At 44.7% G+C, this 25710-nt stretch overlaps 1 protein-coding gene across 3 annotated transcripts in view; it reads right to left on the bottom strand.

Annotated features, from left to right (window-relative positions):
- CAMKK1 (calcium/calmodulin dependent protein kinase kinase 1) overlaps nt 1-25710 on the bottom strand; it is a 328954-nt gene that overhangs the window by 81516 nt on the left and 221728 nt on the right. For all 3 annotated transcript variants that reach the window (XM_075589999.1, XM_075589997.1, XM_075589998.1), the window contains exons 8-9: nt 21055-21076; nt 19598-19686 (exon numbers count right to left, since the gene is read on the bottom strand). In XM_075589999.1, coding sequence (XP_075446114.1) covers nt 19598-19686; nt 21055-21076 — 111 coding nt within the window. The remainder of the gene's footprint in view (nt 1-19597; nt 19687-21054; nt 21077-25710) is intronic.

Raw genomic sequence — 25710 nt, 5'->3', positions numbered from 1 at the left:
TGGTAAACAAAAAAAAAATAACTGTCGTGAGTATCTCTACCAATATATAATAAAATAAAAAGTAACTTTGGTAAAAAGTTTCCAAAACTACATGAATCACTGCACAAACTAGTGTTAATAAAACGGTTGGGTGTTTTGGTGAGCTGGCTGCACAGAGAATGGAAGTAACATAAACATAAATGTCCAGAGAAGTAAATTCTTTTAACTGGAAGACTTCCTAGCTCAGTAATGATGTGTAAGAATTTAATGTTCAAATCCCTTGATACATAGTTGAGAAAACAGCATCTTCATTTTTACATCTATCTCAAACTGCCTGCAGACACTCCCAGGGAAAAAAATAATTATATTCTGACTACCATAAAACAGAGAGAGCAGAATATAAAAAGACTGCTGAAATGATTAGTATTGATTTAGAAGGATTGTGTTGCTTAGTTATTCTCCATAAAAGGCCAATGCTGGCCTCATAAGTAAGCTCTTTGGGATTTCATGTACACACAGCTATAAAGGTCACTCAGAAATGTAAACCATTTGGTGTACATAAAAGGACATAATACAAATAATTATACCTGAACTTTTAACTCTCGAAATCTAGATTGTAAGGGCACTAAACAAGAAGACTGACTGCAACAGGGAGGGTTCCCGCTCACATAGTGAGTGAGACAGGGAAAATCCTGTTCTCACAGCCCGATGCAGTAGTGAGGAGGTTAATCCCAAAGCAGGCTAGACTGATGAATCTCCTCAACCAACTCATTAGGGGTATAAAAACCCACAGAGACTCACTACTGGGATCTCTCTGGCCAGGAAGGGACTGGACTCTGGATCGCTGAGGAGAGAAACCACGCACAAGGATTTACAGAACCTTAACCCAGCCGAAGGTAACGGACCTTGATGCACTGTATTTTTTCTGTTTTAATACTTTTCTTAAAGCTGAAATTAATGCAATCATTTCTCGGCCCATACATGCCAAATTAACAGATGTGCTGTGAGACTCCTCCCTGACATCTCCTATAATCACTCCCTAAATCACTTACTGACAAACAAAGGCAAAGTAACTTGATATATTAACAATAAAAGACATTGTGCTGGCATACATTTAAAATAATTAATGTAATTTCTGTAGTATTACAAATGACAATGTTTTTTTTTTTTGTTCATTTCACTGCAGTACAAATAAAAGATTGCTTGATACAAAGATGTAGTGTGTTATACTATGTAACGATGTATCCCTTCCCCGTTGTGGGAGATTCTGCCATTACTAGTCATGTGGTGCATGATACCTGCTGGTAACAGGAGGGCTGAGCTGTCCGCTGATGGTAGTGGGGACACAGGATCAGGTTTCTGGGGTACATTACCCACATAGTTTTCTAGCAGTGCAGCGCCTCCATCTGCCGCAGCCTCCAAGATGAATGGAGGCGATCTCCTACGGTAGAAATACTCCCTCTTCTCCCAGTAAGATCACACCCAAGCAGGAGGTATATGGAAACAGGAACGGTCTTTATTGTCACCTACGCTCAACACAGCAGTGGTCTGCACAATCACAGCTTACTCAGGATCAGCTATTCACTGGATGATGGTCCCTGGACAGCCATTGAGGCCTAAGGCACCCCTGCTGTCCTCAGGGCTGCAACAGGGGGGGTCTGCCGGGGTTGGCGTCCTGAGCCTGGTGAGTCAGGGGGCCCAGCTCCCTGCATGGCCGTGCCCCTCGACAAATCCGGTCACCAGGGGGCGACAGGATTTTGCGCGCTGGTGTTCCGCCAAGCTGTGCATGCTTTTCTCTCCCAATTAAAAAAAAAATCCCCCCTACCTGATTGGTGTTGGCACACTACCAGGATTTTTTTTGGGCGCACAGCCAAGCTCGATAGGAGCTTGCAAAGTGAAGCCTGGCTTCTATTTTGGATCCTGCATGGAGCAAGTAAGATTAAGTACTGCCCCATGCCTCTCCCTTAGCTGCGATTGCTCCCCTTGCTCCGATTTCCCCTCCTTGCTGCAATTGCCCCCCCCTGCTCCGATGCCCCCCGTGTGCCCATGTCTGTGCAAGAGTGTCTGTGCAAGAGTGTGTGTGAATGAATAGACACCAACCCACAGTCTGTCATAGTCACTCACTCACCCAAGTGTCACCCACTCACCCAAGTGTCAGTCACTCACCTACCCATATGTCTGTCACTCATCCACCCACCCATCCGTCAGTCAGTCAACCCACCCACGAGTCAGTCAACCTCATCCCCCACCCTTTCTCTCTGTCTCTCTCACCCACACTTTCATCTTAATTGCCCTATACCTACACCGAAATAACCTATACTGCTTTCTTCCAGACTCTTAACCTTCACACGAGAGACATCGGAATGCCCCCTAACCCAGAAGACAGGTAAGGAACACCTCCCCTCCAACATATAACATTGCTGAAATGAGGTACCTGGACATTGAAGGATTGCGGATCAGGTAAGATCCCAGGCGGGATTGCTGCTTCAGAAATTGTGAAGCGGGGGCATCCAGGCACTGGTTAAGGGGTTCAGGAAACTAGTCATTCATATCAGGCTTTTTTCTCTAGATTAGTGAGGTCATCCGACATACACACACACACACACACACACACACACACACACACACACACACACACACACACACACACACACACACACACACACACACACACACACACACACACCAAGGACTAATTGTAGTAAAGTATAAATGTAATACAATAAACTGTTATGTAAAAAAAACAACTTGTTATTAGTTCTTACTAGGAATTTATTCAATTTCTTTTTTAAAGGGCGGGGCTAGGGGGCGAGAAGGTTTTTTTGGTTCGGCGAGTAGATTTTTGGTTTGTCAAGCACTGCTTATTTGTACTGTAATATTTGTACAGTATCTGTATTACTCTGCACTGTTGTGTGTGTACAGTGTATACTGTTGCGTGTTGTGTCACTGACTGAGTTTCCCCCACCAGCCCTAACTGAGCCTACCGGCTGCAGGACCCCCCACGTGCCATACCACGGGCCCCTCCATAACCATTTCAATTGGCCAGTAATGCCCTGTTCTTCTGGGATTATTACTTAATTATGACTCAATTGTAGCAGTTGCTTGAAGATTGAACATAATCATTAGACTATATTACATATTTCACCTGCACTACTATGTAAAAATATTTATGAAGACATGATGATGAATATGTTTACAGCTCATACAGTATGTAGAAAAAATAGATAAAGGTAAAAAAAACTACTGACAAGACTAAATTACACAAAACATAACACGGAAAACAGGTATCTCCAAGATGTTTCTTTCCTAACACTATGCAATGAAAGCAATGTCCATAAATGGGAAAATTAGGAAAAGAAAATAATAAACACTAATAAACTGGCTATTTTAAATACAAGAAACAAAGAAGTCCAGAGCAACATCCAATGTGACAAAAATACTCCCACCCAGGGTTTAAAGCTCGCCCCTCCCACTTTCCAAATAAGCAGGTTTTCTTTTCACGCAGCTGGTTGCGACAGGTTCAATGCCTGGACCATCCTTCCTCTAATTATAGAGGTAAATAAGGATTTTAATCAGTTAGTGTTAGGACGTGCGATATTATGGTCATGCCTTGATGTGGCTCGCAGGCTTATACACTTTGGCCAAGGGGTTAACAAATGACCCTTTTTCAAGAGATATATATAGGTATTTCACTGTGTATCTTTGTCACATTGGATGTTGCTCTGGACTTCTTTGTTTCTTGTTTTATAGAATTAGCCACGCCCAGAAGCACTCCTTTTGACACTTATATACATATATATATATATTGTGGTAATTTGGGGGGGGGGGGGGTTTCTGAGAGCTTGCTGGGTATCTGTGTGTTTATTTAAAATACAATGTAGCTGGCAGGGCTACCCAATAGAAAATTGCAATACCATGTTTCGATGAGGGCACAGCTTTTTTTTTTTTTTGATTGCCATATTGTTTTTGCCCGGTACAAGACAAAGTGTGGTGATCACTAAGCAGCACTGAACAGTAATACTCCTTACACATAAGACAATCTTACCCGAAGCACTGAGCTCAGGAAAGGGGTACTTGTGCTTGATCCAGCGTGTATTACTATTGTAAAGTACCATGTACATGATTGGCAATATACAAATAAAGATATACATACATACATACATACATCTGCCATTGACATTTATGGCGGTTATCATGGGATTGAACTCCGACATCCCTTAATTCTGTAACAAAGTAGCAATTGTTTCGGTAGAGCAGATTTTGTCAGGACATATAATTACAAAATCTTGATAAAAGATTTAATGATAATTTACATTTCAAGAAAGAAGGTTTGGCCTCTGTATTTCTTGGTGGATATGTATCTATTTTATTTTTGTCTCCATCAGCACAATAGACCTGACCGTCCCAGAGCCTAAAGATTGATCCTAATAGATCCACTCTCCTTTTTTCCAGTAGAGTGTAATGGCATCTAATGGTGAGTGGTTAAACATGCGGCAGAAGTGGTTTCCCAATCTCTTTTGTGACTGGAAACAGATATATATATATATATATATATAATTTGTCAATATAACAGCATAGTTTCCCCCTGCCCGATCCCAATTCAGAAAATGACAGCTCAGAAATGGTTATCTTTAGTTATCGCCCCCCTGGGGACCTCGGCGAACAGGATGCTAGAGACGGCATATGTTATTAAATTGAATGCTCGTGGGAAAAAAAAGCTCATACTGCAGATGGCCAGAATCGTTGAGAAAAAGTCAAAGGATCCTTCTACTGACAAAAGTGTTGCTTTCAAATATATATATTGTGTGTGTGTGTGTGTGAGAGACACACCATGCAACAAGTGAATGTTAATATGTACCTTTTCTCCTAGTGCTGTCACTCTACTATGAAACAAAGAAAAGGATAGGGAGTGATCAACTAGGAACCTTACTAATGTAATGAAAATTCGATAATTATCACGTGGGTGCAAACCTGTGAACTGAAGTGAATCAGGAAGGTGACGAGCACACAAGGCAGTGCACTCAGAGTAGAATTCACTTAGATGCACACCACATACATTAAAATATAACCTTTATTGACATTACATAAAACATATATTACCGATAATGTAGGTGTAACCAAGATTAAAAGTAGATTAAATTAAATATGACGACTGTCTTCCATCTACTCTAGATATAAGCCACTGAATAGCAAATAAAGCTAATAATCTAGGAGATATAAGGCAGATACAGCCGTGGTATATTTAGACCACCTAGGACCAAAGCTTAGTTTGCACCTATAAATCCCATATATTGATAATACCAGATAGGTGCACGAAGTTACAATCATATGTGGGGAACTCACTAGATAGAGAGTAATGTATGGAAAAGTCCTTGGTTACACCTACATTATCGGTAATATATGTTTTATGTAATGTCAATAAAGGTTATATTTTAATGTATGTGGTGTGCATCTAAGTGAATTCTATTCTAAGTGCACTGCCTTGTGTGCTCGTCACCTTCCTGATTCACTCTACTATGACCCTGCCCCTGAACCTTGGGGTCAAAAACGTGCTGTAGTCACAAATCCCAATTTGAAACCAACTAATTTTCAGCTCCACTTTGTAGTCACAATCTGCACAGCACTGTAATCTTTCACAGACTCGCATACTGTATTTTTTAGAAGACGGAACACACCGCTCACAAAGTCATTACAGACAATATACCATTTTATATATAATTAACATGTGTCATGAATCAGACACTAATGGGTGCTACCTATGTACTATAAGTTAATAGTATTAACAATTGAATGAAAATGTGACTAAATCACAAAATCACCCACAGAAAGTACATTTGTGGTGCACACCACACTAATAATTTTTTAAATATTTAGTGATCATATAATGTGAGAAAACCATTGGTGAGAAAAAGTGACAAAATAAAATTAAAAATACCACGTGGTGCTAACTGATTAATTAGGCCCAGGACATAGTGAACTCAGCGTCGCTGAGCCGCGCTGAACAGATGCACAAAGCCCCTGCATCTGTTGTCAGCGCGGCTATAGTTTCTCCCTCCGCATGCGTCCTGATGCTTAGGGAGGCTGAGAAACTTCTCTGAGACAGGCAAGTTTGAAATTTGCCGCTCGGGGAAGCGGAGGAGCGGTCATGTGACCGCTCCCATCCAATGGGGATGCAGCCGGTCCGGCATTACTACATCGCCACCAGACCAGCAAAGGTGTGTGTGTGTGTGTGTGTGTGTGTGTGTGTGTGTGTGTGTGTGTGTGATGTATGTGTGTGAATATATTTATCAAAGTTGCACAATGTTAATAAATAATTTATTCTCACAAATTTTTCTTTTTTATTCATTTTTAAAATATTATATAATATACACACACACACACACACACACACACATATACACACACACAGGTTCCCCAGTGACACACAAACACACAGACCACTTCAAAGTGACACACACACACACACACACACACACTGACAGCTACCAAGTGACACACACACAGTGATACCCGCCTCCCATGCGCGCTTGCTGTCTCCTCTGCCAGGACAGAAAAAAGCTCCTGGTAGAGCGAGCAGCAGCAAGCAAGAGCGAGCAGCAGCACCTAAGTGCTTACTATGTCCCAGGCCTAAATCACAATTTCACTGGGTAAATAACTTTCACAGGATCAACCTACAGGGATGGTCTCAACATGATTGAGGGATTAGTTTTGCATGTCAGCCTTTAAAAGCGCTGTATGTCATTCTTCGCAACCCCTATCACTGTTTGAAACTTCTCTGTCAGCTGTTTCAGAGCAATCATTTACTTACAATGGTATAAAAACACAGTCTGCTGGTTGGTCCGTCATCCACTTGCCCCTGACGAAACTCCGCCTGGAGAGAAACGCGTAGGGCGTGGGCATAGTGACGCGGTGACGTCACGTCACGTGGTGCTTCTGATTCAGTCACTGCTGAGACCCGTGCAGTCTGTATACCGAGCTTGGAGGGTTGAGACAGACTACATTGTAGCTACCCGTATGGCTACCCGTCAGAGTGTTTCTTGTTGCAATTCATGTGTTACAATGTGCAATTTATGTCACTAGAGACAGGTTTTCCCGAGTATAATTTGCCAGCGATGTTAGAGCTGGGCTGTTACTTTTGTAACGGCCTTCATATGCTAGGTGAGCAACGCAGGGACCTCCCATTGATTGCAACTCCACTCTTGTGTATATCTATCACTGTGATGCGGATTGTTTATTGCCCTCTGAGGTTATGATATATAAGGCTATGGGATTGTTTGCCATATAAATTGTGTATTTTGGCTTGGACATAGGTTTCAGCATTGTAGGATTGTTATATTGACTGGTTAGACTTCACTATTTATCAGCTGTTTGTAGAATATACAGTTTTGAAGTATATTTACCCAGTGACATTGTGATTAATTAATCAGTTAGCACCACTTGGTATTTTTAATTTTATTTTGTCACTTTTTCTCACATTATATGATCACTAAATATTAAAAAAATTATTAGTGTGGTGTGCACCACAAATGTACTTTCTGTGGGTGATTTTTTGATTTAGTCACATTTTCATTCAATTGTTAATACTGTATTTTTTTTAGCCCTTATGGAAATATAAACACTGAAACATAAAATGCGGTTAGATTAGCTTTTCTAGTCCAATCCCTCTGAAAAACCAAAGAGTACAAAGTTTGTTTTCTCCTTTATTAAACTATGGAAATATCTACATAAGTAACACAGGACTTGAATGAGGTCATATTTTGAACACCAAACTATATTAAAATTGGCTTACATACGTTACCATAAATTACAACATTTTCACTGCACAGCAGATTTTAATTTTCTGTCTCAGCAAGAGCCTGCAATAAATATTTATTATGTGATTACTGATGATACAGTGTACTTAGTTACTAATGCTCTATAAATATCACAGTTACCCAGTAACTTAACGTAAGGTGTTCACGTTGCATAATAACAGCTAATACTTTCCAGCATATCCCTTCATGTCTCACACTGTCATACAATGCTGAACTCAGGCCTATTCTAAGTGACAAGCGCTTGTCAGAGCCCCATCGTCTCTGCTTAGCAAGATCAACGGCATTCACATTTCCCAACCAGTTTTATGCTCAGCTGTAAGGCTGCTATGCAAATGAGAAAGCCTTGTTTAAGCTGAGCAGAGCAACATTTCCCTGCGCTTCTCTAGCAGCCAATTTGTTATACACTTTAAAGAAAATATGTTCATCTTCAGGCCTCGGGTGCATTCATGTAAGGGGATTTGACAGTGCTGGAGGGCATCTGAGTGCATACATTTGATTATGGCAAGCTAAAATTAGTTCAGGGATCTGAATGTGACCAATTAAGGATTTTGATGTACTCATAACTATCATAAGTCATCATGCAAAAATAAGGCCAGAAAATGCGTTTGTGACCATTTTAATACGGCATGTTTAAAGAATTTTTTTTTTTTTAAATGAGGGTGCCTAACAGAAAATTACAGCCAGAATGTGCCCTCCCTCTGCATCCTTACTCTTAGAAACTAAAGTTGTATCAAATATAAAGCAGAAGTATTTAACCGTATTACTGAATAAAGCAACAACAAAAGCAGAATTGCACATTTTGAGGGCTGTGTGTTAAACATGATCTGTGAAATGCTGCTGAATAACTAAATGCCTCAGATATGTCCATGAAAAAGTAATGGAGTTCTTAGAGAAATCAGTATAAAAGCAGAAAGGACAGAATATTTATGACATTCTGGTCCATTCCACTATGCTTAACATTATTGGTCGCTCCTAGTGGAAGAGGATTTCATGTAGAAAGGAGCCACAGAGACCAACGGCCGTTCTAATCAGGTAAAATGTTTTTGTATGAGTGGACGAATATCCATGTAAATTCCTGGCTCTGATTCTGCAGTTCAATTTCTTAATTTAAAGCAGGGCTTTCTGTGTTTCCCCTATTTGCAGTGCTATTCATTCTGTGCAGTCAGTAAGCATAATCCAGAGGGATGGATTCAGTGGAAATGAAATCTTTCAACGGTTTCACTAATCCCAATCTGGACCAGATTCAACATTTAATTCAGCCGCCTGCTCTTGATGGCAGTAAAAAGCAAAGTAAACCTACAGTATGTGCAAGTACTATTATTACAGAAAGCATGTAATGTGCAGAGATCTTAAGGCATTTCTGATTGACATACTGTACATTTTAAAATTACTGTACATACATTTCACATGCAATAAAGCAGTTTCTTATTTGAAATGTGTAACTCCCCTTTGGGATTATTAGGGTCTTAAGGGGTTAAATGTGTTGGCTCACACAGAGTAACACCCCTTACCCATCACATGGTGCTGGGGTGACTAAGCAGAAGTTAAGCCCTGTCCCCATCTGCCTGGAGACAGTGAAATCAGACTGAGCTATAAATAGTAAAGGGGAGTAGCTTCTAGATCTCTCATCCTAGGAGGAGTTGAAGAAGAGGGATCTCACTGTGAATAGTTATACAAGTTCCTATGTGTAGGATAGGTTAAGTATCCCCTTTATTGTTTTCCAGCCCTGTTTAGATAGCGTCCCACAGAAATGGTCCCGTACTACTATCAAGGTCCACAGAGAGACAGCCTATGTCTAAGGCCACGTCCAGGGTTAATGCGTGCTCACTCATGCTCGAGGGCTTGACGTAGGGCGCTCATGTTGCTCGGGCGATTCCTGGACTATAGGGTTGCACATTGGGGGTGTGGTGAGGTCGTGCCAGGAGGGGTCTGCCCGTGATGTCACGTGAGCAGTGACACCCTGATTGGCTGAACCACGCACGTGACCGGGACACAGCGCAACAATTTTTTTTGTCTCTGCACGCATCGCACCAACCCATGCTCACGTGCGCACTATGGACACTAAAATGCAAGTACATTGTTTTGATCGCGCAGCTCGTGAGCGAGCGCGCAATCACCCTTGACGTGGCCTAAAGGGGGCTCCATACGCTGCAACCCCTAGACATAGTTAGACCAGCCGCATTGGAGGGTCCGTAGCAGGCTATCATCCAGAAGGCAGTCCCAAGATGGGGAGGTTGATCACAGGAGTAGTACCAGGGGCCCAGGGGATATGGAATGCTAGGGAGAAGGGGGACCATATGGGTAACATGATAATTATAAAGTCTTAGCCCATTCCCAGAGGGCCGAGATGGGGGAAGCTAGGGAAGCCATATAAACAGTGCAGCCAAAAGACACTTGATTGGAAATACAAGATGCACTATGTATAACAAATGTGAGACTGTGTATAAGAGATAATAAAGCTGCTGTTTGAATGAATAAAGCTCCTGGCGCCCATCATTTTTTCTCAACACTCAGCCTGCGCCCTGAACAAGGTCATGCATCCTAAGTAGCCAATATAACAGACCCTGATGTAAACTCCCTAAAACCTGGGCAGCGAGAGTTACATATGAAGTCTAGCTATGAGCTCAACTACAAGATACAAAGTGAAATAACTAGTTAATGTACCATTACCAATTCAAAGGGACATTTCCCCACTCCTCAGGCACCTTGAATGCTGCTTCTTCTGAGAGAAGATAACTTACCTGCTCTGCTATTGTCTTTTGTCTGGTCCTTCTCTAGCTGCAATTTTAAGAAGCAGATATTTCTGCTCGTTTCTTTTACATGGATAAATACCTGGAAAGTTAGCGCCAGTACTGTCTCCCACAGGAAAAATAAAATTATGTTTTAAATCTACCACCTTTCTCGGGTCAATAGGAAGCTGCAACATAATCCATCGCAGCTTCCTATTTGCCTGCGGAGACGCAGAAGATTTACATATGCTCAGGTCCCAGCGGCACTTTTCCTGGTATGTATCACTGAAACCAGGAGGTCCCCCGGAACTGAAATGCCATGTGAAAAAAGAGGAGGGAGACTGCTGATTAAACCTATACCAGGAGTGGCCAACTCAGTCCTTAAGAGCCACCAACAGGTCAACAGGTTTCAAGGATATCCTTGTTTCAACATGTGTCTCAAGCAGAGGCTCAGTCTGTGCTGAAGCAGGGATAGCCTTAAAACCTGATCTGTTGTTGGTCCAAGAGGACTGGAGTCGGCCACTCCTGACCTACAGTATTACCAAACCGGTATAACCTTTCCCTCTCTCGGTTGCCGCTTCGGAGAATGAAGGTTTCAGTGAATTTGCATGTTATTATTAACGCAATAATGTTTATTTTTGGCATCTCCATTATCTCCTGAGGAGTAATTGGAAGTGTGGAAAGTATACTTCCTAATAACATATGTTCACAAGGGAAGGCCCCAAACATGACATGGTTCCAGAACCAGCTCATGCATCGATGGCTCTTCCAGCATTTCAGGAGTTAAATGTTATTACTTCACGACTTATAATAGTTGACGTTTATTTCCCTAGGGGACTGCTGACGCAAATAACTGACATCACTAACCAGCAATGCAGAGGCTATTTGGAGAAAGGAAAAAAAAGTCTTGATTTTCTACAGTGCAATGATGCTTTTTAACTCTATGAAACATGACTGTCATTTGGACGTTCCAGAAAAGCTACATCAGAGATGGATCCTGTAGAGGGAGAAAGGGGGTGGCCCGGTATTAAAGGGATTGCACCCCATTTGGCGATCCCCTGACCTCACCAGGGAGACAAGGGGTTAACTGGGCTGCGGTCCAGAAATGTGGTTTAACCCTTGTTATAAACATGAAAATGTATATTCCCCTGTCCCCATGCTTTATTGTGATATCTGGTTATATCGGTGTCTGCATCACACATACACTGGGATCGATCCGGGAGGGCAAGGGTTAATAGTTCTTTAGTGATTATAGCCCTTTGTGTAATTTTCCCGCCTTTTGAGGCACCATTTTGCAGAGTCCCATAGGCCGCCATTACAGCTCAATGCATTTCAATGACGGATCTTGCTGTTTTGGACCTGTTTCCCTCGAAGACCAGCAGGTGGCGTCCGAGAGGAGGAGCGGCAGTTTCCCATTGTAAGTCAATGGGCTCATTGACTTCAATGGAGATTCCTCGACGGCGCTTTCCAGGAACGAGTTGGCTGCCGTCCAAACCGCAAAGCGGATACTTTTTCTGAAAAAGAGCTTTGATCACTGTTAGTCAAGTTCAACGTTAAGTGGCGTGGGAATCTACAGTTCTAGGGCACCCAGAAATAAAATTCTTTTTGCCCCTAGTTCCTAGACCTCCCCCCACTCGACCACCACCGGGTCCCCGAATCCTGGACCCCCGAGAAGGGTCGTGCCGAGAGAGTGGGTCGCGCAATAGGTTCCAATGGCGGCGGCAGAAACAGCTCAGGAATTTGACTAAGTGTGAAAAGCTAAAAACCATGAATCCATACTTCCGGTTCCGGAGGGTCCTGAGGGCCAGGGTTTGGGGTATCTGTAGGCACTGCTCCGGCATGGCTGCAGAACCATCCTTGACCCTCTTGGACCAACCCGACGGAGTATGGCCCCCCTTGAAAGTTCGGGAAATTCTCCCATAGACTCCAATGGCGGCCAATTTCCATTGACCGGCTATGTTGGAGAAACCCCATAGATTTCAACGGCGGCGATGCCCCGTTGAAAGTCTATGGTGGCGGATTCCCATAGCCGCCAACGGCGCCGGTTTGCCATTGAAAGTCTATGGCGGCGGAGCCCATTGTTTTCAATGGGGATTTAGTGAAAAGCCGTGATTTAATTTACAGCGGAGATTTTTGTATTAAACTAGGAAACGATTTAAGTTGTATTTGTGTAACTCCGGTTCCGAAGGTCGTAGCGGGCTGAAACTTGGACCATATGGTGTCCCAGTTCTGGCATTAAGATCTGGGAATTTTGGACCCGCTACACCAAACAGAACCGGATATTTTAATATGTTTGTATTTGACCTATAATACTCTATCCCAAGGCAGGGATAAAACCCAGAGGAAATTCCTTTGCATACAAGGAAGCATATGGTCAGAAAGGCGACCCAATGCCTAGGACTTAAGTGTTGTTCAAAGGATTTTGCCACCCTGACTGTTTACCTGAGGGCGGAGACGACTCAAACCAGAGCAGTCTGTGAGTGTCATATTTTACACCTTCCAACAAAGGGTATCCTGCCAAAAATTCCATTTGGTAGACTGGCTGGCATTCCTGAGGTAAATATGGGGTTACAGAAATGAGACCCTCAGGGTCCTAGTGCGCATGAGCTAACTAGCAGGGGGCATCGATTAAAATGTGTTCCCACGTTAAAGATTGGATACAGCTAATTATTATCCAATAGCCGATACTTAATGTTAAGGATAGGGTCACAAAAGATATATAAACTGTGGTCAACCCTATATCCTTTGTCTTCTATACCATCTTAATTGTTACCTGATTGCTGGAGAATTGCTACTCGATACTTCTCATTCCCCACCCCCAAGTAAGTGTTACTTCTTGCCTATTACTGTACTATATTGCTGTGTTCACCTATTTAAGGAATAAATATACTTTATTATATCTAAGCCTCGTTCAGTTCAACCCAGTTATTTGGTGTATTATTATAGCCTGTCACAAAGCTCCCGTCACAGGCTTATAATAAAACTTGGCCCACTGGCCCTAACGGGGAGTGGGGCACTGCTGGCACCATTAATGAATTCAGTCTCAGAGGGATAGTCCTGGCGTGAAAGTCCATCAGCATTGCTGTTTTCACTGCCCTTTTTGTGCTGAATGGTAAATTCAAATTCATGTAAAGCTAAGCTCCATCTCAGCAACTTGGCATTTTCCCCTTATACCCTCTGCAGCCAACTCAGGGGGTTGTGGTCTGTGATGACCGTGAAAGCCCTTCCATATACATAGGGTGTGGAGCTTTTTGAGTGCCCACACAATGGCCAGGCACTCCTTCTCAATGGTGGCATATGCCACCTCCCTGGGGAGTAGTTTGCGACTGAGATACACCACAGGATGCTCTCTACCGTCGTCTCCCACCTGGCTCAGTACAGCTCCAATACCAAAGACTGAGGCATCCGTCTGAATGAGAAAATGCTTGGTATAGTCTGGGGCAGCCAGTATGGGGGCTCCAGCAAGCGCAATTTTCAGTGCCTGGAAAGCAGTTTCACAGGCAGGAGTCCAGGTAATAAGCACAGGCAGTTGCTTCTTAGTCAGATCAGTCAGGGGTTTGGCCACGGCGCTGTACTATAGTACCCTGCGGTGCCCAAAAATGCCATGACCTGTTTCTTGGTTTTTGGAACAGACCACTGAACTATGGCTTCTACCTTGGCTGGCTCTGGTTTGAGGTGCCCTCCACCCACCCTGTGCCCTAAGTACAGGACCTCTGCCATCCCTACCATACACTTAGTGGGTTTCAAGGTAAGCCCAGCCTCCCTGATCCTATCCAGCACCGCAGCTACATGTCCTATGTGGGATTCCCAGGAACTACTAAAGACAGCAATGTCATCTAAGTAAGCCCTGGCATAGCTCTGCATCCCTTCCAGTAACCTATTGACCAGGCGTTGGAAGGTAGCCGGGGCATTCTTCATCCCAAATGGCATCACCAAAAACTCATAGAAGCCACTTGGAGTGATGAATGCTGACTTCTCCCTAGCCTCCAGGGTCAGTGGGATTTGCCAATAGCCTTTGCACTGGGTGTTTTGTGAGATGTGTGGTCCCTGGCATGTCAGTGAAGAGGGCGCTATACTGAGCTAGCATGTCCCTGGCTTCTCCCTTCTGCCTAGCACTCAACTGTGCCCCTATCTCCACCTGCTCCACAGTGTTCCCCTGCCTAGCCTCCCCATTGCTCGCCGGATCCTCCAGCAGTGGGCTACAAATGGCCATTACTGCTCCCATACTCGGTGCTCTGTATTCTTTCAGCATATTGACGTGATATGATCGGATAAGATCTCACTAGGGAAACCTACCCTAGAAAAAATGTTCAGCAAAGCTGCTGCCACTGTCTTGGCATTTATGGTGCCAAGCGCTACCGCCTCAGGGTACCGGGTGGCAAAATCCACCACCGTGAGGATGTAGCGCTTCCCTGACCTGCTAGGAATCATAAGGGTTCCTATAAGGTCCATCGTTACCTTCTGGAAGGGTTCCCCTATTATCGGTAGGGGTCTCAGGGGTGCCTTCACACAGTCGCCCGCCTTACCCACTCGCTGGCAGGCATCACAAGAGCGGCAGAAATTGCTCGCATGCCGTGATGCCCCCGGCCAGTAGTAACGCTGTAATAACCGGGCTCGCGTTCTGTTGACCCCTGATGTCCCGCTAACGGAATAGAGTGAGCTACCCGTAACAGTTGCTGTCGTTACCCCTTGGGCACTACTAGCTGTCGCTTACCGGTCACCCCCTCCTCTATCCTCGGGTTCCCTTCTTCTCTATACAGGAGTCCCTTATGCCATAGGCAGTGCTCAGTGCCTTCCCCTGCCTGAGATTCGGACGCCCGAAGTCTCACGCCGGCCAGGGTAGGGTCTGTCTTCACTTCACGGGAAGGGTGAGGGGAAACAGTAAGTCAGTCTGTGGTTGCAACTGATCCTGGCTTACCTCCCCGGGCTCCTCTGCGCCCTCCGCTAACGTTGGTCCCAAAAGCTGGGGGACTGTCGCCGCCGCCATTGCCGCTGTCTGGCCCCGGGTAACCGCCGCCACTGCAGCGGGCTTGGGCACCTGGTCGTAGGGGCAGGTCATCGGTCCCAGATCGTTGCCAAGAAGAATCTCAGCATCCAAGCCGGGTAAAAACCCCACCTCCCGCACATCCTTGCCCTCCCCCCAATCCAAAAAGATTCTGGCCACTTGCAAGAAACGTGGCTCTCCGTCGGCCACAGTGATCTGCATCCCAGGGCCTGGGAGCAATTTCTCTGGCCGGACCATATCAGGTCGGACCAGGGTCACTGCAGCTCCTGAATCCAGCAAGCCGACTGCTTGCCGGTCACCGACTGTGACTGGGGTGAGATGTCTGCTCCGACCGTCCGTCTGCTGCAGGTCCGCGCTGAGATGTCCTCCGCTCCTGGCTGTAGGCAACGATGAAACCGGGATAGGGGTGACATGGGACGTCTCGCTGGGAGTTGTTTCCATGACCGGTCCGGGTTCGTTGGTGGAAGCCACCCGCACGCGGGCTACCGGCTTCGCAGCTGGGGTGCGTTGCCCCCGATGGGGTCCGCTGGAACGCAGGGGTTCCAGGCAATCTGGTCTGATGTGACCAGTGCTGTTACAGTTGTGGCACCGGCGCTCGTGCCGGAGCTCCCCCGCCTTCTGTGGACTGCTGCCCGCAGGCGGCCTCTGAGTCCATTGGGGGGTATTAGCAGCTTTCTTGGCCGGCGCCGGCGCTGCTGCTGCCGCTTTGGCTGGTGCCTTGGTGGGCATCAGGGCTCGGCTGGCCACATAGTCATCTGCTAGCCTCGCCGCCTCTTTGTAAGTCTTGGGCTTTTTGTCATACACCCAAGCCCTCACTGCCGGCGGGCACTGCTGCATGAGCTGCTCCTGAAAGATGAGGTCCAGCAGGCGTTGGTAAGTCCTGGCCTCATAGCCCTCCACCCAGCGGATCCCGTACAAAGCCATGCGGGTCACATAGGTGACATAGGACTCCAGAGGCTGCCTCTCCTCCAGCCAGAATTTACCCCGGTAGGCTTCAGGGGTAAAACCGTACTGAAATAGCAACAGTTCTTTCAGGTGGTCATAATCATCAGCATACTCCTCTGGAAGCGCCATCATCGTCTGCATAGCCAAGCCGGAAAGTAAGGGGTCCAAACGTGCAACCCTATGCTGGGGAAGCACTTTGTACCGCCGGCACTGCGTTTCAAAGTTCTTTAAGAAACTGTCAATCTGATCAGTGCCTTCCACGTACTTGGTGAGACTGTGCTGGTCCAGTTTGAGTTCATCTTTGTTGGGTTGGACAGGGGGGCAATAAGCGGGTCTGTTCACTGCCATAGTGATAAACTGCAGCCGCTCCTCCGGTGTCCCTCGGTCACCCCACGCTGTAATCAGTGCCAACATTTCAGGGGTAAACGGACTGGTAGCCGCAGCCACCAGTGCCCCTCCTGTTGCACTGGTCCCGGGAGGTGCACTTGTCCCCTCCCCGGGATTCTGCCGCCCCGGCACTGGGTTCCTTCCCTGATCTCCGGGCGGCTGTACAAGGGCAAGTTGAGCCATATCCTGAGGCTCTGCAAGCCGGGCTTCATAGTCACTGATTGCTGCTATCATGTCTGTGACTGCCTGGTTCTCATATTCCAGTCCATATTCACGGCACTTGTCTTTCAGCTGAGTTCTAGTCCTCAGGTTGACTGAGCCTTCCGCTTCACTCATGGTTCTGGGTCGCAGCAGTGAGGTGGTGTTACAACTTGTGTTAACTGTTGCACTACCGTGTGTTGAATATCTTTAGTCCCAGGAACTCGCAATTACCATCGAGTTCCCACTATATTACAGTATCCCTCAGTACACTGTAATACAGGTCCAGTTCAATCACGCCGCTGCCACCAGTTTTATTATAAGCCTGTGACGGGAGCTTTGTGACAGGCTATAATAATACACCAAATAACTGGGTTGAACTGAACGAGGCTTAGATATAATAAAGTATATGTATTCCTTAAATAGGTGAACACAGCAATATAGTACAGTAACAGGCAAGTAACACTTACTTGGGGGTGGGGAATGAGAAGTATCGAGTAGCAATTCTCCAGCAATCAGGTAACAATTAAGATGGTATAGAAGACAAAGGATATAGGGTTGACCACAGTTTATATATCTTTTGTGACCCTATCCTTAACATTAAGTACTGGCTATTGGATAACAATTAGCTGTATCCAATCTTTAACGTGGGAACACATTTTAATCGATGCCCCCTGCTAGTTAGCTCATGCGCACTAGGACCCGGAGGGTCTCATTTCTGTAACCCCACATTTACCTCAGGAATGCCAGCCAGTCTACCAAATGGAATTTCTGGCAGGATACCCTTTGTTGGAAGGTGTAAAATATGACACTCACAGGCTGCTCTGGTTTGAGTCGTCTCCGCCCTCAGGTAAACAGTCAGGGTGGCAAAATCCTTTGAACAACACTTAAGTCCAAGACATTGGGTCGCCTCTCTGACCATATGCTTCCTTGTATGCAAAGGAATTTCCTCTGGGTTTTATCCCTGCCTTGGGATAAAGTATTATAGGTCAAATACAAACATATTAAAATATCCGGTTCCGTTGGGTTTAACTTTTGCAATGACCTAGTATGTGTGACTAACTTAGATCTGGTTCTACCCGTAGGCTATAAATAACACCTGTCAAAAAATCCCAGATCTATCAAGTCGCTATGGAATAACCGCCGAATATACACTACAGTAACTTAATGGAAAAGAAACAATGGACAAAAAACAAACACAGTCGTAGCACATTGCAGACTTAATTATCCTATGTTGAAGCTTCTAGCCTAGATGCTACCCCCTGTTCAGTTCACCTGAGATTGCATTTCCTTGGCAGTTTCTGCTCTGCTTTTTTACTCTACATTGTGTGGACACTCTAGGGTTCCATTTCCTGTATGCTCTGCTATTCATCTGCAGTGTATTTTTGAAACACACAGGAGCCACCAGATGCCTTTGTCAGGTAATGAGGGGAAAAAAATGACTCACAGAAGCGGCTTTTGCTGTGAAAGTGGGAGACCAGAGCAGATACCTTCCAGCTGGCACTTGCTTATATTTCACCACACACAGCTGGAGGCAAAGCAAGGTCATTCTAATAGAAACTAATGAGCTCTTTCATTTTCATCACCATTATTATTAATATACATATTTTGCAGTTCAGTCCTCTTGAATTCTGCTACTTGATGGCCGCACACCTTTAACAAGCAAGGTTTGCCATGCGTTAGTGAGAAATGCGAAATCGGCTAAACACAAAGTCAATAGGTAATAAATAATATTTGAGGTTTTTCAAAAGTAAGACTAGTTAGCGCCTCACTGTGTCCCACAGCACAACCACCCTCTTCCATTTTTCTTTCATACCACTAATTATATATATATCTTCTATATAATCTTTTCGTGCTGGCAAAGATTTTAGTTCCATTCATTTTAATAGAGCTGCAGTCTTCTCCAGCACTGGAAAGTAGCCTCACAGCATCAAGCCTATTACGAATATACATAGGGATACAATGGCTGCATGTTAGAAAATGTGTGAATCTGAGCCACGGAAGCTCTCAAAATGAATGTATTTATACAATATTTATCATGGAAAAATACATTGAGAGTTACCGCTCGCTTTCAAGTATGTCCTGGGGTACAAAATAATATGTTGACAACATTACAAGTTACAGTTACAAAAATGTTGCAAGTAGGAAGCAGCTGAAGTCTTGAAAGTACTTGGACAGGACGCGGTTTTGAGGGACTTGGGTAAATTATCCCAGAAGTGGGGTGTCCGCTAAGAGAAGGAAGCAGTGAGTACCTCATTTCGCTGCCAAGCTGGCCTGTAAAACAATTCATTCCTGGACCCTCTGACAGAGGAGTTTAACAAATTAGAAACCTAGCTAAATATGTTAAAAATGTTCATGAAAATAGATGTTGTGACACAAAACGTATTTCCATGCATCCCAGCCCAACGGCAAACACGCTGCTTGAAGAGGCCAAGCCCTTAATAATGAAGAGGCTTCTGTGATTATTCTAGCAATGTTACTGATGTGCTAAAAGCAAAGTGTCACAAAGTGAACACTCTGTACAAAACATTAGTACTCACAGTATTCAATGCCCAGGACGATGTCTCTGAAGTAAACTCGAGCTTGCTCTTCTGTAAAGGGCTCATCACTCGGCACCTCCATGACAGGCCTAGAAGCACAAACAGGTTGGAAAAACGACATATTGTATGATTCGCACATTATAAGTAATGGGTATGAAATCCATTGCTAGTACTGGAGAAAAAAAATGTGTTTTTTTTGGTGGTGCTTTTCTTACTACCCGTATTCCTGCAGACTTCCTTGTACTCCGCTCTTCCTAACCTTTCAATCGTACACCTGTGCTTCCTAACCACTGTCTAGTGGACTAGCACTAGTGTCCACATTTTACTGCGCAAGTTTCTACACTTGTGCAGTTCTTTTAATATAGCAGTATATAACTAAACTGAGAGTGTACTGATGCAGCGGCCGTTATTCGAACACATCACGGCGCCGATTTTGAGTTCTCTGCTGTTCCCCACGCAGCATGAACGCGGCCAATCGCCCCAGGCACCCGCGCTTATCGCGGATGTTTTGTTTGAATTTCATGGATTCTGTTTCTTCGTTTGCAATAAAATGGATGCATTGTAATGTGTACAGTACTGTGCTACTGTGTCAATTTCATGTCTTTAATAGCCAGAACACTAAAATTCGTTTTTCTGCACTCGCCGCGCTCGCATCTTAGTGCGGGAGGCTGGAATTCATCCTGCGGTTTCAAATCGGGATTCCGATGTACATGACGCGTGAAGTGTTCGAATAAAGGCCGCTGCATCAGTATATGTTTGGGATATTGGTGCGGTTATTAGGACAGTTCCTACATTTGTAGTTATTTTGTAGAAGAGAGTACTGGTGTGCACGTTTTCAGCCTCTTAGCCAGAACCTTGAAGTAGACCAGGTTTCCAAGGCAACCACCACACATCATATGGAAATTGGGTTCATTCACCTATGTGGAAGTGTATTGGTTATTCTTAAAACCTATCCTGCTCGGTGGTCCCTGGAGAGAGGGCTTGGGAATCACTGATATACTGTAGGCTATTATCATAAACAATAAGATAACTGGACTGTCCACAAAAAGACAGGAAGCTGCAATTCTAAACCATGCCGGTTTCTATTCATGAGGGAGCAAATGTATTCCTTTAGACTCAACCTTCCTTATGCACCTAAAAAAATAACAGGTTTCCAGGATATTTTCACACTTTAGGAATTTAATATTGACTAGATGTTTGTATTTCCCCCCCTGCTATTTCATGTGTCCTCACTGTATAAAAGTTAAATGAAATGATGGACCCCAACGTGGCCCCTTTAGTCCTGAAGGTGAATGAGATGACTACATGATCTTAAAATGTACCGATTAGAAACTCTTATCAGCAACCTTCCCTGACAGAGACCTCCGTCACCATCTTAATTACATTGTACTGAAATGATGAATGCCCCGAATACACACATACCATGCACACAAACACATGTCTGATTTAGTACATACCCTTTGCGCAAGAGGTCAAACACTGAAAAAGAAAAAAATGAGAGGAAAAAATCACAACCTGTCATGTACAACTGTGAGAAAACAAAGTCCCTATTTGATCCGTCTCAGTGGTGGACTGTGATAATTCTTGAATACATACAGTACACAACGCAGCAATGTTGCTACAGTGTTTCGAAACAGCTGTCTGTGACTGGCTTTGCATCTAGAACTTCCAACAGTAATGTGGAAGGAGGTAGTAAGGCCAGGTTTGGGAGGAAGTATTAGGAGCTCTGTTTTTGCCATTTTAAGTTGGCAGAGGGCCATCCAGGATGATATCGCAGAGAAACATTCAGAAACTTTGGTTTGTACAGCGGGAGTAAGGTCAGGGGTTGAAAGGTAAATTTTTGTGTCGTCAGCATAGAGGTGATATTTAAACCCAACAGATGTTATTAGGTCACCTAGGGACAGTGTGTACAGAGAAAAGAGAAGGGGTCCCAGGACAGAGCCCTGGGGTGCCCCACAGAGAGATCAATAGAGGAGGAGGAGGTGTTGGCAGAAGAGACACTGAAAGTACGATGGGAGAGGTAAGAGGAGATCCAGGATAGAGCTTTGTTACGAATACCAAGAGTATGGAGAATGTGAAGGAGAAGAGGGTGGTCCACGGTGTCAAATGCTGCAGAGAGGTCGAGTAATATAAGCAGAGTGTAATGACCTCTGGCAGCATGGAGGTCATTAGTTATTTTAGTGAGGGCCGTTTCATTCGAGTGAGCAGTGCAAGAAGCCAGATTGTAGAGGGTCTAGGAGAGAATAAGTGTTGAGAAAGTGGAGCAAGCGAGGGTCAAGCTTGCTGTTTGAGTAATGGTATAACTGTTGAATGTTTGAAGTACCAGAGTTGTGGGAGGAGTTAAAAATGTGTGTGAGCATAGGGATTATAGTAGCAGCAAGAGATTTTAGGGAGAAGAGGAGATCAACAGTGACAAATCATCTGAGAAAGTGGAAAAAGAGTCAAGGAAGGCAGGAGGAGAGTTAGGAAGGGGTGTAGGATGGGAGGAGGAAACAGAGGGGATGTTCTGGACATATGGATTCCACCTTTTCCTTAAAATAGTCAGCAAAGCCCTGAGGTGAGATGGAGGCAGGTGGTTTGAGTAGAGAGTCAAAGACAGAGAAGAGTCGCGTGGGTTAGATTTGTGTGTGTTGATAAGTGTAGAAAAGTAAGTTCGTTTAGCCTGAGTGAGGGCAGAGTTGAAGCAGGGTAGCATACATTTGTAGTGAAGGAAGTCTACGAGAGTGTGAGATTTTCTCGGAAGCAAACGGAGCATGCGCGTGTGGGAATTTAGCCAGGGTCTGGGGTTAAAAGGGCGAGGACGGAAGAGAGAAAACGGGGCATGTAGATCAAAAGAGGATAAGGCAGAGTTGTGATTCCTGACCAGGTTGTCAGGGTCTGGAGCAGAACTGAGAGAGGAGAAGGAGGAGCGTGAAGTGGATTCAAAGGCTGGTAGGTTAATAGAGCTCAGGTTTCTGCAGAAATGAGGGGGAGATGGAGAAGGAGAAGTGGAAAAGCGAGAGAGAGAAATTAGATGAGGTGATGGTCAGAGAGAGTAAAGGGGTAAATGGAGAAATCAGAGAGAAGTTTTTAGGGAAAACCAGGTCTAGGTAGTGGGTGCTGATGCTATGTGCAGTCCACTGTTGAAGGCCAAAAGAAGAGGTTAGAGAGATAAAGCGGGAAGCCCAAGGGAGAGAGGGTTCATGAATGTGGCAGTTGAAGAACAGGAGAGTCTGAGGAGAGGAAGAAAGAGAGCCAGGATTCAAAGTGAGAGAGAAAGGCGGAAGGGGGATGAGTAGAGGTAGGTGGGTGATAGATGACCACCACGTGGACAGGGAGAGGAGAGAATATCTGGACAGTGTGAGCTTCAAAGGAGGGAAAAGCAAGAAATGGAGAAAAGGAAGGGTTCGGTAACATCAGAGAGAGGAGAGGAGGAGCTCCACGCCTCCACCCCTGCCATCAGGGCGCGGAGTGTGGGAGAAAGAAAGGCCACCATAAGAGAGGGCAGCTTCCAGAGCAGAGTCAGACTGAGTGAGCAAGGTCTCAGTTATAGTAAATAGGAGCAGAGAGTGAGAGAGAAAGAAGTCATGTACAGAGAGGAACTTGTTAGAGAGGGAGCGAGCATTCCAAAGGGCACAGGAGAAAGGGAGAGAGGAGGGAGGGTGGCAGGGGATGGGTATGAGGTTGGATGGGTTGACACTAGAAGGAATAGAAGTTACATTTGGCAGTCGAGGACGAGAGCATGTAGAAATCAGGCAGGGACAGGATTGGGAGAGATATCCCCAAAAACAAGGAGGAGAAGGATGGAAAGGAAGAGAATGTGGGAGGATGATTTGTAGGGGTTTGTTTTGGTGCAGGGGGTATAGCTGTGTAGTGACAGAGGGCGCAGGTAAGAAAGTAGTTAATGTTAACTGAGAAGTGGCAAAGAACGGAGAGATGGAGATATATGAATAGAGACATAATTAGGCTGGTAGAAACAAGTGCGTAATTTGAAAAGAAGTGAGGTCATAGCAAATATAAATAGTACAGGCTGCATCATGTAATGAGGAAATAAACATGCCACACTGGCCTTAACCAGGAAAATTCCTTACAATGTTTTTAATCTATCTGCACAGATTACCTAGATGCCTGTTTATTTACTTATTTTGTAACATCTGTTAGATGCTACATTAATCTGACGCTAAATAAAACTAATCGATGGGTAGTAGATATCAAGGGAAAAAGAGGGGGCATTGGGACAAAGCTCTTGTATTAGCCTCAAGGGAGAGTAAGGCTGCACATACGGATAACGTTAATTATAGATCCAAAGGGAAAAACGGATCCCTATTTCAGTGCACTCAGTACTGATAAAGATACAGTAGGATAATGATTCACAATAAAACGTAACTTTTTTACATATGGAGAAGGAGCGGCTCAGTGAGTAAACACACTGACTGGCACGGAGTTTGAAGTAGGGGAACCTGGTTCAGATCCCGGTGTCGGCTCCTTGTGACCTTGGGCAAGTCACTTTATCTCCCTGTACCTCAGGCACCATTAACATAGATTGTAAGCTCTATGGGGAAGGGACCTGTGTCTGCAAAATGTCTCTGTAAAGCGTTACGTAAAACTAGCAGTGCTAGACAAGAACAAACTATTATTATTATAATATATATGTAGCCCCCTCACTAATTTTCCCCCAGCCTGACACATACATCCTGGTAAGAGCAGGCAGTGCTGGGGTTAATAGCAAGTTGGTAACATCCCATCTCCTCAGTTGCAGAGTGTAGCAACTTACAGGCACAAGTCTGGGCTTATGAAGCTGCTAGAATAAGGGGGGTGGGCTGACTAGGTCTGTGATGTCAGCTGGGCCTGCCCTGATATTGGTGAAGAGGGATTAACCCCTCCCCAGATATAAGGGGTAGGGGTAGGGTTCCTCCCTTTTCTGTTCTGTTCCAGCCATAGTCTTGGGGCTGGTGTTTTCCTGCCTTGCCCCTTAGGGGGGTAAGGGTGTTTAGACTATCATGAGTTGCAAAAGATCATGGCGCTCTACTTCTTGTCCTGTCCGCACAACCACCACTTCATCCTCCATTACAGCCAAGGCCTGAACCTGCCAGAAGGAACCCTGAGATTAAAGGTAACGAACAAGGGAGTTAACACTCTAATTCCATCAGGAATACAGAGATACACCCTATCTCCTGGTGCCGGGGGGGGGGGGGGGGGTATGGGTGTTACATACACATATATACATGTACTGTATATGTAACAAAAGAAGGACCTATTAGACATAAACACATCCAAACGGATAAAAATAAACACACTCAATTAAAATCATAAACAGTTGCTATGCAGTCGATGAGGGGAGCATGTACTGTAAACATCTGCTAAATGTGTCTAGAGCTGATACATATTGCCACATGAACTGAAATGGTAACAATGTAGCAATGAGTCCATGAAAAGCCCAGTGTATGATAGATGTCTGTGAGCCAAAGCAGAATTGGATGTTCAAAGTAAAAGTGTAACAACCCTTTAGGTACCAAACAATGAAAGGTCTTATTGGGAGGGTAAGTGAAGATCTAAAACGTCATTAACAGCGTCCCCCATACACCAAACACAGTATATGAACAAGGGAAGACAGACCAAGTGTGAATATCAAGTAACAGTGTAAATTGTGTAAAGCCTAAATGAAGGTGGTGATGTTAACTATAAAGATAGCCGCCGTAGTAATGTTTAAACTCCGTAGTGGGTGTAAGGAGAAGTTTCTCTAAACAGAGAGACAGGCTGATTGCTAAGAAATATATGTTCAACTGCCACATGTATAATAATGGTACCCCTACAGGTAATCTCTGAACCTCCATATAAAATGTGGTATCTGTAAACTATTTATAGTGCTTGAGGAGGATATACCTCTAAGGCCGTGCCTATAGTGCCATCGTTGGTGACAGCGACACGGTGGGTGACATCACCTGTCGCCGTCGTCACCGGCGAAAGTTATGTTTCGCCGGGCAGCGGGGTCGCGGGATTTCGGCAATTTGATTTGTTCAAGGGCCGTCACGTGACGGCCCTTGAAAAATCAAATTTTGCCGGCTTCAGGTTTTTGCCACGGCGACGTCGCTTGTCGCTGTCGCGTGCACTATAAGCGCACGCGGCGGCAATGT

The sequence above is a fragment of the Ascaphus truei genome, chromosome 3, assembly GCF_040206685.1.
Source record: "Ascaphus truei isolate aAscTru1 chromosome 3, aAscTru1.hap1, whole genome shotgun sequence".
Taxonomy (NCBI): Eukaryota; Metazoa; Chordata; class Amphibia; order Anura; family Ascaphidae; genus Ascaphus; species Ascaphus truei.
Note: the sequence above shows the minus strand (reverse complement) of the source record. Positions and strands in the feature narration are given on the sequence as shown.